Source organism: Arachis hypogaea, chromosome 17 (assembly GCF_003086295.3).
Source record: "Arachis hypogaea cultivar Tifrunner chromosome 17, arahy.Tifrunner.gnm2.J5K5, whole genome shotgun sequence".
NCBI lineage: Eukaryota > Viridiplantae > Streptophyta > Magnoliopsida > Fabales > Fabaceae > Arachis > Arachis hypogaea.
Window position 1 is genome coordinate 45210740 of NC_092052.1, and position 16324 is coordinate 45227063.

Sequence of the window (16324 nt, forward strand, 5' to 3'; positions counted from 1 at the left end):
TTTGAAACCGACTGATAAGCAAATTTTTACCTTGGAGTTTCCTTTTCTAAATAGAGTTTAACTAGTTCCATATTTGTTATAAAACTTATACACGCTTGTTTGAATATAAGCTTTGGGAATTCTTGGACAAACCTTTGATTTTTTACAACCTTGCCGTGATTTTAGTGTATACCTTATTTGATTGAGCAACTAAATGTCTTTCAGGATTTTAAATATTGTGTGGTCTTAACTCAATTGATTCTCATTTTCTAAACCTCACCTCTTCTGTCTTTTACTTGAAAACTATTTAGACAAAATGCAATTTAGTTTTCTTTTAACCACATTGCAGTTTTGGTGTATGTTTCTGTCACCTTTTTTTTTGAAATGCGAGTTACATACCTTTCTTTTAGCACATGAGGTGATCCTCTTTTAGTTTTTCATTCTTTATATTCAAATGTATTAGGTGTACTTAATCATAAATTTTTAAACCTTGAGAGTGTCATCACTAGCTTCAGATAACCTTCTTCTATAATTTTATACTTGTTAACTCAGCTTGATTAGTTCCAAACTACTGCCTTGCTTATCCTTTTTGTGTTCCTATCAGTTATCCTTGAGTTTGTTAAACTGAATTTCTTCCAATACTCTTCATCGATTGTACATCCTCGTTTACTTGTAAATTTAGCAGTTCTTTCAAAACTCTTGCGGAGATTATCCTTATTGCTTGTCCTTCTTGTTTCAAAGTCTTTTATCCTTCTGAATAAACTCGACAATAGTTGTAATGTCGCGTGCGATCTTTAGGCACAGTAATGCGAAGCTTTAGTTCTTTAGAATGTGGTTTGTGGTTATAGAAGGGGAGGTACACACGGCTGCTTTTGCGGTTTTTAAATTATGGTTTTTGATTTCTAATTGGTATGGCATTGAATCATGTTGAAAAAGTTTGATGGTTTATAATGATTTTCAAATTTGGTTTGAAACTTTTGGTTTAAATATTTTGCTTTTGAAATTAAATCAAAACTCTTGGTCTGAATAATACGGTTTACAGAAAAGTGAGTTTTGCGATCTTCTTGATTTGTGATTTTGGTTTATAAATTATCTTTTCAAAACAGAATTCAAATTGAAAGGTTTTGATTTAAGAATAAATGAATTTTTGAGCCTTTTGAAAAAGCTCTCATAATGAATTGGTTTAGATTGGGCTTGTTTTCACAGCTTTGCGAAATGTTACAAAAGCAGTCTTTGGTTTTGAAACTACGTCAGAAATTCTTGGTTTGGAGGGTATTGTTTAAAAAGAAAAGTGAGTTCTCCGATTATGTTCATTTGTGAATTTGGTTTCCAAATTATCTTATCGAAAGGAATTCAAACTGAAAGTTTTTATTTAAGAAAACCATGATTTCAAGTAGATGACTTTTGAGTAAACGATTTTTTACTCTTTTGAAAAAGTTTTAACAATGAACTCATTTATATGGAACTTGATTTAAAGGTTTTAAAAAGTGTTACAAAATTGGTAATTATTTTTAGAAGAACTTCGGATGCGTAATGACGATAATCAGAGTGACGCAACGGAAGGCGAAAGGGAACGTCGACGCGGTAGGATGATGGCGAACGAGGTGCCTTGGCAACTTGTTGGATTAGCAATGTTGAAAGTAGGATGCTTCGTGTGGAATATATATATATATATCCCATCGCGTGATTTGAATTTTCGAGGGCGAAAATCTTTTTAAGGAGGAGAGGATGTAAGAAACCGCGTTTTCACGTAAAACCGTTTTAATAAAATAATCTTAGTGCCCAGAATATATTCAAAATTTTAGAATTTTTAATTTGAAAATAAAAATGTAAAATTTGATTTCAATGAATTTTTCTGAGTTGGAAAATGTATTTCTTTCGAAAAGTTTTTGTAAAAATGCGTACTAACACTTAAGCTGGCAGTACCGGCTCTAGACTGTCCAGTACTGCGTATTTTGGAAAATAATATTTTAAAAATTGGTTTATTGTTTTAAAAAGGCAAAAATAATTTAGAATCGAAGACTGGGCACTAATCTTAAAGGTTTTGACCCGAAGTGGGCCAAACGGACCAAAAACACTTAGCGGGTTGGACCGGCCCAAGTCCAATGTATATAACCTTCATTAAATGAGGTTTTTAGCTCATTTCCACCCATATGAGAGAGGGAGGCGCGGTTTTAGGGGAAGAGAGGAGAAGAGAGATTTTACTTTTCACCTCCACCTTCCGGAAGCCACAACTTTTGATCCGGAGCTCTGATTGACGAGCCGTTTGCGGCCACGCGAAGCTCTCATCGAGCTCTACGTTTCTATCTAATAAAATCTGGTAAGAACTTGAAGCTCTCACCACAGTTTCCAGCCCTAGAAGTTCTGCATTTTTAAGTTTAGTTTTTGAGTAATTTTGTGATTTTGCTTGTTTAGGTGATCTCTAGTAGCGGGTAAATATTGGATTTTATCCCTAATCAAATTGGGTAAGGTAAGGTTTCTCTAAACCCTTGTGTTTAGTTATTTTGTATATATTAGGTTTTGATGTTGGTATATATATGTGATATTAGATTTAGTTTTGGTGTTTGTTGGAGTTGATTGAGGCATTGGATCAAGCTTGGTGGCTTTGTTTTGATGTTTGGAACATTTTGGGAATCGACCAAGGTATGGTTTCGGTTTTCTCTATGTAATATGTAATGTTTATGGACACTTAGGCTAGTTGACCCTAAGATAGGATTGAATGTTGTTGGTGTATGAATATTTATATGTGAATTGATGATAATTGTAGGTTGTATTGGATTATTGTAGTTGAGGATGATTATTGGAAATTGTGGTGTTAATGAGTATTGATAATTAGTGTTGTTGATGAGGTTGTTGGTATTTAAGGATTGATGATGAATAATGGTGTTGTTGGTATTTAATGATTATAAAGGTTGATGGGGAATATTGATGTTATTGATGCTAATTATAAATTGTGATGTTGGTTGATGTTAGTGAGTGTGTATGTTGAGTGTGGTAATATGAATATGGATAATGCTTGATAATGTTGAGGTTAAGTGATGAGGATTTTGAAGTAGTTGTTGATGTTTGATGTTGGTTAAAGATTATTTATGATGGTTTTGGATGTGGATGAGTAAGGAATTTGATGGTATTGAGTAGTGTAATTGGGATTATGGACGGTTGAGTTGGAAAAAGGAAGGGTATGGGCTGTTATGTTGTTTTGGTAATGTTTGGGTTGTGGTTGGTTTGGTTTTGAATTGTGAGTTTTGGAAAAATTGGAGTTTTGAGGCCTTTGGTAAAAATGGATTTTTGGTGAACTTTGTCTGATCATAACTTTTGCCTCGATTTTCAAAATCTGATGAAATTTATCTAGAATTAAAGATCTTTGAAAACCCTTTAAATTGATATAAAGTTTGTGAAATTTGGAATTTTGTAGTGGAAGTTATTATCATTCAAAGTTGGTATTGAAAATCTGAAATTCTGCAAAGTTGCAGAATTTCAGGATTTTCTGATATGTGCGCACGCACAGCCTTGTGTGCACACACAACCCTGCGAAAATTCTATTCTATGCAGACGCACAGACCTGTGCGTATGCACAGGCAGGGGAAAGGGCTCTGGTGGCAGCGCTAGCATAGGTTGTGCGCGCGCACATCAATGAAGAATTACGACCTATGCGGACGCACAGTCCTGTGCGCTCGCACAAGTCGAGAAGGCACGTCTATTAGGGGCCTTCGCACAGCTTGTGCGAGTGAACAGACTTTATAAATTTTAGTACATGTGCGTATGCACACCCCTGTCCGTACGCACACTTTCAAAATCTTCCTAGGCGTGCGCACGCACACCCCTGTGCGGACGCACACGCCCTGTTTCATAAATTTAAACTTTGTTTTCAACTATTTCACCTTCCCAACAAGGTTGTAAGCTTCTATAACACCATTTTAAAGCTTTTAGGCCTACTTTTGAGTATAGGAATATGGGAAATAAGTTAAGGGTTTTAGTTGATGTTTATTTGGAAAAGTTTAGAAAAAACGGAGGCCTAGGTTTCTGGTGTACTGAAGGTGGTCCAATGGTAGGTGAAGAATGGTTGATGAATGAGATGAGAATTAAGGAACTGTTGAGTTCAGAAATGAAATGAGAATGAACAGTGGTTGAGAAGAGTCGAGGGCTCTGAATGAAGTGATGGATCCATCTTATGCTAAAAATATTTTTAAAACCCATTGTACTATTTTTATTGAGATTTTGAGACGCTATGCGCCCGGGCAGGGGCTGAGGTTGGATCCCGCTTGTTCGAGGTAGCGGCGGCGGCGTAAGGGCGGTGGTTCGTCCCGCTTGCACTTAGATGTGAGGTCGGTGGCAATAGATTCCGCTTGCATCCCTTCGAATCTATAGAGCGTGCAGGCGCCGGTACCTAGACAGTGATCCGAGCACTATATCTCGGGGTTCCCATATGAGAATTCCAAAGGGCGACGTCTCCATGGAGATGTGTCGGGTTGGCAGTTGAACCGACAATGTGATATCACAGCCAATAGGGCAGACATTCATCATGTGCATCTTCTATATGCTTGCTTGCTTTGTTTACTTGAGTTTGCCTCATTGTATAACATGCCTATCTGCTTCTTGAACTACTTGTTGTATATGAATATTATTTGTGTTTTACTTGTTTGTATTAATTGTGATTGTCTGGTGCTGAGGAGGTTAGGTAGGCGGTGGCGATGGGATCGCACGGAGGTTAGGTTGGCGAGAGCTGTGGGATACAGCGGTGTGATTAGTGTTAGTTAGAAATCCCCTAAGTTAGATAACCCTGCTTATGGTTTATGGTTTAAGTTATGTATATATTTATTTATAATTGTCCTAAGCTTGAATATCCGTATGTGATGTGAAGTTCTAGGATTGCCTTCGGCGTCCCGGAGCCTTACATCTTACATCATTGGGCACTGTTACCATATTGAGAACCTCTCGTTCTCATTCCATACTTTGTTGTTGTTTTTCAAATGCAGGTCGTAATCTACTTCGATGAGATTACGGATACCGTGACAGAGCGCAGTATGGTTCGTTCCTTATTTATTTCTGTTTTACTTTCGTCATAGTATTCTCTCACTTTTTGTATATTTATCTTTATGGCCTTAGAGGCTTATTTGAGAGATAGGTTGTATAAGCTATTTTAAATTCTAAACCTTTGTATCTTTCTATTTGTAACTAGTCGGCTTAAACTCCGCAAGCTATGGCTAGTTCTCTATGACTATATATATATATATATATATGTTTTATTCTTTCATCTAAACCTTGAGTCTTGTGCGTTAGTTTCGTGTGAACGTTTTGTGCTTCTGAAATTCCGTTTTTGAGTTAAATCTTTCATCAGGCTTCTAGAATATATTACTTCCTTCTATATATAAATATGTAAAAGCCTTAGGACTGTTGTGATCTCTGATTAACCTTTGCTTTACGGCTAGAGGTAAAACTTAGGGTAATTGGGGTGTTACAATTGACATCACCACCTAAGCTAGACCGCCGCCATAGCATGACCAAGGGACGACGACGACGACAATTATCAACACCCGTAGTTATTAGGATTTTGTTTTGATTTGTTTGATAGTATTATCGTTTATCTATTTGACTTTTTCTTCTATACGTTTGTTATTTCAAATTGTAATTGACTATTTTAATTAAAAATAATATTTAGTTTTCGTTAATTTGGATTTGAATATTATTAGTTCTTAATAAATTGATTATGATATATCAGGTTATAACAAGTATTTTATATAGCCATTTTAAAAAATAAAAAGAATTTTTTATTATTATCGAATAAATTCATCAATATGAATTAATTTAATTTTTAAATAATATTTATAAATAATATATTACATCGAATTTACTGTGAGAAGAATCCAACGATAACATACTTAGAAATTCGTCAATTATGAGGTGAAATCCACTGCAAAATAAATAATTTATTGCGGACTAAAAAATTCACTGGAAGCTTATTGTTGTCCAAATTAGGTTGTCTACCAATAAATCTGACAATAATAAATTCAATGATTTTTGGTGATTTTCTTAGTGTCAGTCCCATCTTCACCTTGGAATCAAGGTAGGGCCATATATATATGTGTGTGTGTTGATTCTTGAAATTTTTCATCATGAAGAAAAAATCTAAAAGGTTTCACTGTAAATCGTCAAAGACAACATACATGCATTCCGACTTCTTAAAACAAGTCGAAGAAACTAAAGGAATAAATTGATCACGAAGACTGACTAAGAAAGGTTCAATCATTATATCCTTATCACCATCAATAGAGAACCATATTATTGGAAGGCACAGCAGGCAAAAAACCTTGTCTTGTGCTCACGCGCAGATCAATGAACTTTGCCAAATAGCTTCATCATCGAATACGGTTCTCGGAACCCATACTATCAGCTTCCGAATGGGAATAATGTTAGATACAGCTTCCAAATTGGATCAGATCAACATAGGATCCTGCATGTATCCTACATGGATATATTCAAATGGTTTAATTACTCTATTAGTTCCTATAGTTTTGTGAAATTTTTAATTAGGTCTTTATATATTTTTTTTTCCTTTTAATTGAGTCTTTGTACTAAATTATTTTTTTAATTGAGTCCCTGTAGCAATTTTTTTTAGTTAGATCCTTATACAATTAAGCTAATTACTATTAAGAGGGACCTAATTAAAAAAAATGGTACAAAAATCCAATTAAAAAAAAAAGTATAGAGATTTAATTGAAAATTTTGCAAAACTATAAGAACGGACAGAGTAATTAAACCTATTAAAATCTTTTTCAGATTCTCCTTGTAGACATTGTAAATAAAGTGCTTAGCACAAGCTTAAGGTATGCTATCTATCTTTAATCTTTATACCTTGCTCTTAGACTATTATTGAACGGAGTCTCTTACAAGTACACTCCTTACCGTGAATTTGACATCCTAGAGAGTAAGTAGATCGGCTGCAGCATCATGCTCTCAAGCTATAAAATTATGTTCTTCTATCCTAATTTCACCTCCGAAAAAAATATCTTTTTAAAATATTTTCTTTCCAGAGGACCTTTAGTCTTGCTGGTACATATAGTGTTCTTATCAAGTTTTTTACATAGAAACTACTTGACTTCAGAAATTAACTTGATTCTATTTAATTCAATACAACATTCACCATTTTCGAAAATTTAAATTACATTCCCCAAATCAATTCAATATTAAATTACAGCACAAAGAAAGCAAGAAATTCATAAATAAAAAGTATAGAGTATCAATATATTATCTGCCAACTTATTACTAATAATAATTGATTATTATATTTTAAACACATATATAAAGAAACACATCTAAAAAATATATCTATAAAGACACTTTTATTAAACATAGTCATAAAAAAGACATTTTTATTAGACACATCCACAAAGACACTTCCATTAAATACAATTATAAATAAGAGTTGATAGGAGTTGGCAGAAATACTGTTGGTAACGTAGCGAAATTGATTCATAAATGCTTGAAAGCAATGATATAATTAATGGATGCCCTCTATATTCAAATGCGAACATGACCCAAGCAACTCTTTCCGTCGAGTTCTTTGCTCTGTTGAAGACGCATGTAATCTTTATATTTGATGGCATGATAAGCAGGGGGGTTGTCCTCCCCAATCAGCTCAGTGGCAGGGCCAACGACGGCATCGAGCGGCGGCCCATGTGCCGTACCAATAGTAATCCTGGTGGCGTTCTTGTTCACAATGGCGCGATGTATATTGCTTTTATATTTTCCATTAGTCAATATCTGCCATTTAAATCAAACATATAAACTCTCAAGTCTCAAATACTTATGGTTTCAGCAAAAACAAAGCACCAAGTTTATTCTAACAAGGAAAATGTTTGTTTCTCGCAGATTGTATATATAGGATATTGCCATGTCAACGAAAATTATTAGTGCTGCATATATAGTTTTTAGAAAAATATTAAATGATCAATAAATATTATTATTTTAAATCATAATTTAGTCAGTCTCTAATAATTTATTTACACTTATATTTAAAAAATTTATATACATAAAATATATAATTTATACTTATATTGATCAGAATTTACACATATAAATCAATATAATTTGTACTCTCATTTACTAGAGTTTAAACACATTATATAAATCAATAAAATTTATTTGTTTAAGACAATTTAGTATTTATTCGGACCAAGCCATTACTAAAATTTATTCCATAAGACTTTTTGATTGTTTAGTTTAACTAAAGAGATATTTTTTTTGGCAATGTCCGTCAATTTTTTATTTTAAATATTAAATTCTAATTTTAAATCTTAAACTCAAAAATATTAAAATAAAAAAATAAGTTTGTAATAAAAAAATTAACAAATATCAATTATTTAAAAATTAACTTCTTATACTTTTGCTAATTTTATTTACCATTAGCAAAGAAGAAAAACGAAAGAAAGATAAAAGGCAACTGTATTTTTTTGGTAACTATTATCATAGTTGATTATCATAGCAGCGCAGCAATCATACATTATGAAATCAATGAATTCTATACACAACTAATTTTATATATTAAATTTATGAATGCTTTTAAGATAGTTCGTTTAGTAAGAGCTAAATAAATTCAATAACAATAATAAATGAAATTTATACATAATTATAATAAATAAATTCAGAATTTGTGCATAATTAATTAGAATTTAATTGTGATGTATTTTTAATATAAAAAAATTAATTTTAATACAGTGATAATATAAAAAAATTTTTATACATGCATCTAAAAATAATTACTTTTAACAGTTAATACATAAATGATAATTTAAATAAATAAACGTAATTAAACAACCATATAAAATAATTTATATTGTTAATGCATCAAAATTATACTTATATCTAATCAAGTATTGTTAAACATATGTACATATACAAATATAATAATAGATATTGAAATTAACAAACAAAAGGATTTAATATTTAGATAAAATATATTTTTTGTTTCTGAATTTTGTTTAAAATTTTAAAAATATTTCTAAATTTTAATTTGTTTTAATTTTGTCCCACAAATTTTTTATTTGTATCAATTATTTTACTCTTATTACTAATTTTTTGATAATTAATATTTTTCTTTTCAAATATATCCCTTCTTTATATCTATTATCGTGATCACAATCTCCTCCCCTTCTCTCTCTCCATTCTCAAAATCATCTCTACCACTATTTTTTATTAAATTTTAATTTATTTTAATTTTATCCCACAAATTTTTTATTTGTATCAATTATTTTATTCTTATTACTAATTTTTTGATAATTAATATTTTTCGTTTCAAATATATCCTTTCTTTATACCTATCATCTTGATCACAATCTCCTCCCCCTTCTCCCTTCTCTCTCTTCGTTCTCAAAATTATCTTTACCACTATTTTTGTGGGTCAAATCCTTCTCCTCTCTAAATTACTACAACTTTTTAAATTTCACTGGTTTTCTCTCCAAATTTGATCTTTGGATCCTTGCCTACCAGCGTTTCTGTGCCTATGCCACTGGCACCTTTTCTCCCGTAATGTCATCCACTCCCACCATCTCTACAACCATCTCTCTCCAAAACGCCATTGTTTGTGGTTTAGATGGAATCACAAGACCTAGCAGCTCCTCCTCGCTCCCAACAACAAATCCTTCTTAAAATTCCTCTCAAACGCAAACTTGAAAAATTTGTAAACTCGTCTGAGCCTTATTTTCAGGATCGAGTGGTTCAGGAGGTTCTCTTGATGATCCTTGAGCCTGTTTTTGAGTCTAGATTTCCGCCTTTTGATAAAAAAGAAGTATACATACTGTGATTCAAATAATTAGGAGTAATTTTATTTGATACTTGTGGTTTTTGAAGGATAATTTACATGAGATTTTTGATATTGTAAATCAGAATGTGGTCATGGTGTGTCTTGAGAAAGGTACAAAAGATAGGAAGTTGGGTATGCTAATAGAGAAGGAGGAAGATTGATGGTTTTGACTGTGCTGGATTTATACGAAGAAGAAGCAGAAAAAGGGTGGTGGTCATCGAGAATGGAGCTCAACAGAGATGGTGGTGATAGAGATATAGAGAGTTGGAGAAGAAAAGAGAAAGAAGGAGAAAGAGGGGTTTGGCCGGCGATGATGAAAGAGGAGATTGATAGTGATTGCTCAATAATGATTATGGTAGTAGAGATGACGGTGATGAGGATGAAAAAAGAGAGACAGAAAGAAAAAGGCCGCAGATTATGATGATGACGATGATAGGAATAAAGAGAGGCTATATTTAAAAAGAAAAATATTAATTATCAAAAAGCTAGTAATAAAAATAAAATTGATGCAAGTTAAAAATTTAAGAGACAAAATTAAAACAAATAAAAATTTAATATTTTTAAAATTTTTAATAAATTTTAGAGAAAAAATATATACTTTCTCCTAATATTTTTATACGTACATGGAACACCTAATTATTTGTTAGTATAAAACTCTTTTAGCTGCACTACCAGTAACAATAATGTATACTAATAATTAATTGAACTCAATTAAGGATGCATGTAAAAAGGATTTGACAATAGCGTATGTTGAAGTAACACAAATTAAAAGAATAAATGAATGAAATTGCATGCAGAAGTGAGTATTATTGAGTTACCTCCATGTGATCTCCAGTGTTAACAATGAAAGAGTTGGGTAAAGGGTGGATAGGGATCCACATGTCATTACGGAGAAGTTGAAGGCCTTCAAGCTCATTTTGCAGCAACAGGGTTAGAAGGCCATGATCTGAGTGTGGAGGGAGACCCATTGCTTGGTCAGGCATAGGACAACGTGGGTAAAAGTTAACAACCATCATTTGGAACCCTGATTCAATATTCATCACTTTATGTATGTAGTTTTCTTCTTCTCCCAAGCTTATTGATATTCCTTTTAGCAACTCTCCAATCACTTCCCTACTCTTTTTGCAGTATGCTTCTGTAGTTTCGCTATTTTTAGTTAATAAAATCCACAATTAGCAAACAATAATAATAAATTAATTTTAATACATTGAAAGTAATACAAAGTCGTTTAATTATATTCATTCTTTTGGATAATTATTCATGCGATTAATATAAAAAAAAGAGTTATTTTTACCAATATGACATTATAAAATTAAATACATATATAAAACTATTTTACACCAATAGTATATTAAAATTATATTCTAATAATAATAACGATAAATTATCCGATTTTATTATGTGATAACTAATATTTTAAACATATATTGTCCATAAGTCATGTTATGGAGGCATGTAGATCCATTAAAATATATTCAAAAATTTTAAAAATATTTTTAAATTTTAATTAGGTCTATTAAAATATACTTCTAATTGATTCTAAATTTTTTGAAGATTTAGTTGTCAAAATACATTTAATGTAAATCAAAAATTTTAGAATAAAATTAAAATAAAATAAAATTTAGATATATTTTTTAAATTTTTGATAAATTTTAAAGATAATAAAATATTTTATCATTAAAATAATATTTTATCAAAAATTCTATTTGCACACTAAAATCAATTATTAAATTTGTCTCATATATGTATAATTTAACTCATTTTTAATGTATATTTTATATTTTAATGTGTATTTTATACTAATAATTAATTTTATTAGTTGATTTTAATATGCATCTAATATGGTTAATATTTTATTAGTCTATAAATCGTGCATATAATCATAAGATATGAAATTTTCACAGGAAATTAAATTAGCGGATTCTTAAATATTTTTAGTCTAGCATGTAGGAGAATCTGTTAAAATAGTAATTTAGTGAATATGTCACAAACAGTACTAAAGAAGTACAAATTTAGATATAGAATTTAAACTCTTCTCAAAAGTCTCAAACCAATCTATTTGGCAGTTAAGAAAGACATTGTTCATAAGTTTCAGATTAGATAAGATTGGAGAATGGTGATGAATTAAAAACAAATCATATCTATTTATGATCTGACAGAAGAAAAAAAAAAAGATAAAGAAAATCTTATTCATCTATATACGTGAACGTGATGTCTCATCAAATAAAGTCTCGTGATCAACTAATCCACCCATTTAAAATTAATCTTTTTCCTCTTTAATTAGGTTTTCTTTTTTTTTTTTTACTTATTTTTATTAGTTTTTGTTTCATTAATAAGAAAATCTTGATATATTAAGGGTGACCCACGAAATCCACTTAGTGCATAAATTAGTTATAGGAAATCTTTGAATTTCATACATTTAAACAAATTTTAGAAAATACTTAAAGATCATTTTCCTATTAAAAATTAGGGTAATGATAGAGAGACAAAAAAACAGTCAGAACTTGCTTTATTTAGTATTTATTAATTGTCGTAACAATTAACGAATATTAAATAAGACAAGTTATGACCGTTTCTGTATAATTTTTTTTAGTTACCAAATATTTGGTAAAAATTAATAAGTATGATAAATGGATTGGTTTGTTTATATTAAGTGAATGGAATATGAATGATATAAAAACTAAATCATTGATCACATGCAGTGGCGGAACTTGAAACAAAATTTTGGGGGCTACATAGAAAATAATTGTCAAAATATTTTTGATATGGATCCCATTTAAGATAAGTTTGTCTAATCTCATCTCTCCGGTTTGGATGATATTGCCAAATTTAAAGCCGTTTTTCAGGGTCTCGTTCCAAAAAATTAAGGTCAAACTCATCAGATGTAACTTTTTGAACTTTTGAAGGTTGTATCTCACTTTTTTCGTAATTCATTAAAGTAGAAGAACTATCTACAGGTGTTGATATTGTAAAAATTATATGTTCTCCTTCTTAAATATTAACCTTCCTTTTAAAAAATCATCAATTCTTTGATTTTTCATTATTATTTTATATAAAAATTTGAATATATATCCTATAAAATATGTAAAGAAGATGTTAGAAAGACAAATATTAAAATTTATAATATTTAATTTTTGTTTATCAATTTATACAAATACAATAATATTAATACTTATTGAATATTTTATTATTTTTTATCATATAAAAAATTAAATTAAATAAATAGTAAAATATAAAATAATATTAAATTAAATAAATATCTAATTTTTTATATTTGAACTTAAAGGTAGAGAGAGTGTTGCTTATTGAACTTATTGGGTACTTTAAATCATAATAAAGTATTTAAACTAATTGAATTATTTTTTATCTTTTAAAAAAATACTATTAATTTTTTTATAAAAAATTTGGGGGCATGCCCCTTGTTTGAACTAAGCTCCGCCACTATTCACATGTTCTTTTAATAGCCAACATTCATATAGTGTTATCCTCTTTTGTACTCTTATTAATCGATCCTTTTTATGATTGTACGGAAGGCTGTCTTTGATAACTTAGCTCTTCGTTAAATATATATACATACGATTACACCTAATAATATTACTTATTATTTCAACCGTAATTAATGAACGCAAAATAAAATAAATTTAATCTAATTTAAGTTGATTTTTATTGTTGTCCAAACATTTTTATCGTAAAAATGGTCAAGATGAAGTCTATTCATAAGGTTTTAATTACGTATCATTTTATATATGCCAAAATAGACAAGATAATTTAACGTCTGTGACTTCTTTTACACTATCCAATATTCAACTCTTATGAATAAAAAATATTTTTATTAGAAGATATACCCTAGTTGGCTTGCAATCAAGAAGAAAAACTAAAACGAAAGGAATTGAAGAGAAGAAGAAAATGATGTGATTTCTCGCTTTATATGATTCAACGAAAAAAATAATTTATAAAGCGGACATATAAAAAGTATGTTATTTATTTGATTAACAGGACAAGTTGATTTTTGAAAAAAAAAAATTCAATGGATTTATAGATAAAAAAAAGGGCAAATAAGTGGTTGAAAAACTTTTGTAAGAGTCTTTTAGGTTCTGAAAAAAAAATCAAATAATGAGCCTATAAAAAACTGCAATATTGAAATTTATATATATAGATCTCCGATGAGATGAAATTAAAGAAAGATGAAATTCATATGTGTATTTGTATTATAAGTTAGTTTTTTTTTGTTTCAAACAATATAATTAGCGAATATCCAAATGAAGAAAAAGACTAGCTAAACATAGGATTACTAAAGATGGTTATTAATTAGTGAGAGTGTGGTACCTAAAACCTTGGGGATTAGATGGAGCATGAAAATGAGGGTGAACATGGCATTTGAGATAATCCCTCCACAAAAAGGTCTTCTCCACATTGGCATTGAAGCTTGTCCCACACTTTATTGGAGCAAATATATCCCCTCCTTCATATTGCTTTTTATATTCCTCAGGCAAATCATAAAACCCCTTGCATGCCCTAAGCACCTCCTCTCTCAGTGTCTCCGGTACCCCATGATTGATTAGCTGCAATAATAATAATAATAATAATAATAATAATAATAATAATAATAATAATAATAATAATAATAATAATAATAATAATAATAATAATAATAATAGTTCAAATTTAATAACCAAAGGAAAGTCATGTTATTCAGTTTATGGTACTTTATTACAGGACCCGTACTTCACAAAATGGTTTTACATTTTTTTAAATTTTATACTAGAAATAATCATCCATTGGTGGTGCTGTTGTTTCTCTAAATTCTTTCAAGCAGATGGTGTCTTGCTTTAAGTTTTTTTCCCTTCATTTGGGTTAGTTGTTTAATTACTTACTCTGTATGTACGTGATTGAATTATATATATATATATATATATATATGAATTTCATCAATTGAACCATTGAATAATATGTTGTATTATCTACTTGATAATAATTCAACTTATTAAATTTTAGAAAATTAAAACATGCATCGTTAGTTGTGTAATTTTGTAGCAGCCTTATTGAGTTGTATTTTAAAAACTATAATATACATAAAATTAAAGTGTCAATAATGATGACCTATCGAATTAATTTTAACTTTTATGAAGTTTTATTAGATTAATCTAAATAGTAAGAAGTTAGAATTCAACTATTGAAAAAAAATTATTGCACATGAAAAGATATTTGATACTATAAATCTAACTTTATATTATTTATCTATGATAAATTGAGGAATTGTTTCGCGATTTTCGAACAAAATCAGATTAAATCATTTCGATTTGTAGCAACAACAATACCCAATTTGATGTTGTAGTGCACACATTAGAGTAGTATTCTCCAATAGAAAAGTCTAAGGCCAGTAATTTTTGTATTTCTTGGCCAACACTTAACCATCAAAATAAAAGTGAATGATTTTTTATTATTAGATATAATCTCACACCATTAAAAGCACTATTAATGACCAATTGATGGTTACAAAACACCAAAATTGCTAGCTCCTAACATTCCTCTTCTCCGATTTTCATAACCCTCTATATTCTATAATAAAGCACAGCTTCTAACAACAAATCGGACGTTGCTTTCCCGATTTGCATGCGAATATGGATGATCTGATCTCCTCTGATTTCGCTCTTAAATCGAGGAGCGATATCCCAATTTATCACACAATACGTTAAAAAGAATATTTATAAATAAAGTTAGTTTAATTTTTTTTTTAATTACATGAGATTTAATAGAATAATTATATAGATTCAAATTTTTTTATTAATTAAATTCAACCGAGTTAGTTTAACATAACAAAAACTGTTATATTAATATTATTTTAAATTTTATTATTTAATTTATTAAATTTAATTCATAAAAAAATTTGAATATATAGCAGTACTGGATTAAATATTGTTACCATAAAGAAACCCCAGTCGGTGCAGGCGCGGCCTAATTGTTGGATTTCCTTGGAACGTTGAGTGGGGTTGGAAGAGATAAGGTGGGAGAAATCAATTGTTGGAATTGTAATATTCTGAGCTTCTTCATCACACAAAATAACGGAGTCCTCGTCGCTCTTATTTTTCAAATACATATATTTTGAGGGAATACGCTCCAATTTACTACTACTAACACATGATTCAGCTACCTTCTTAACACTCAACATCTCTCTCTTTTAATTTCGTTTTAAACTCCACAGAAACGTGAATGATTATATGATGTTAGTAGCTACTCCTCTTGCGACTTAAATAGCGGAGTAAAGTAGGCATGAGTTATAACAAGTATGCAATATGCAGTGTGGTATTCGTTTACTTTATTGTCTCAATCAAAATATTTTCGCAAATTTAACATAAGGTTCTTATTAGCTAGGATCACACGCATGAAAATCGTTGAACAATTTAAAAGGCTGAGATTTTTCAAACCTGGGAGTGCGTGGGGACATTATATCACACACCAATAGTTTGTGCCTTTGTGGGGTTGCTTCGATCGTGATTAAACTTTTTCGAGTTTAGTAAGGTTCATTGCGGAATCTGTGTTTCCAGA

At 30.1% G+C, this 16324-nt stretch overlaps 1 protein-coding gene across 1 annotated transcript; it reads right to left on the reverse strand.

Moving 5' to 3' along the window:
* Positions 1 to 7302: 7302 nt before the first annotated feature.
* On the reverse strand, positions 7303 to 16119 carry LOC112767016 (2-oxoglutarate-dependent dioxygenase 19). The gene is made up of 4 exons (XM_025812902.3): positions 15702 to 16119; positions 14105 to 14340; positions 10597 to 10924; positions 7303 to 7740 (listed from the first exon to the last, which is right to left on the reverse strand). The coding sequence occupies exons 1-4, from the start codon at positions 15945 to 15947 to the stop codon at positions 7498 to 7500; spliced, it is 1053 nt and encodes a 350-aa protein (XP_025668687.1). The 5' UTR covers positions 15948 to 16119; the 3' UTR covers positions 7303 to 7497.
* Positions 16120 to 16324: the final 205 nt, after the last annotated feature.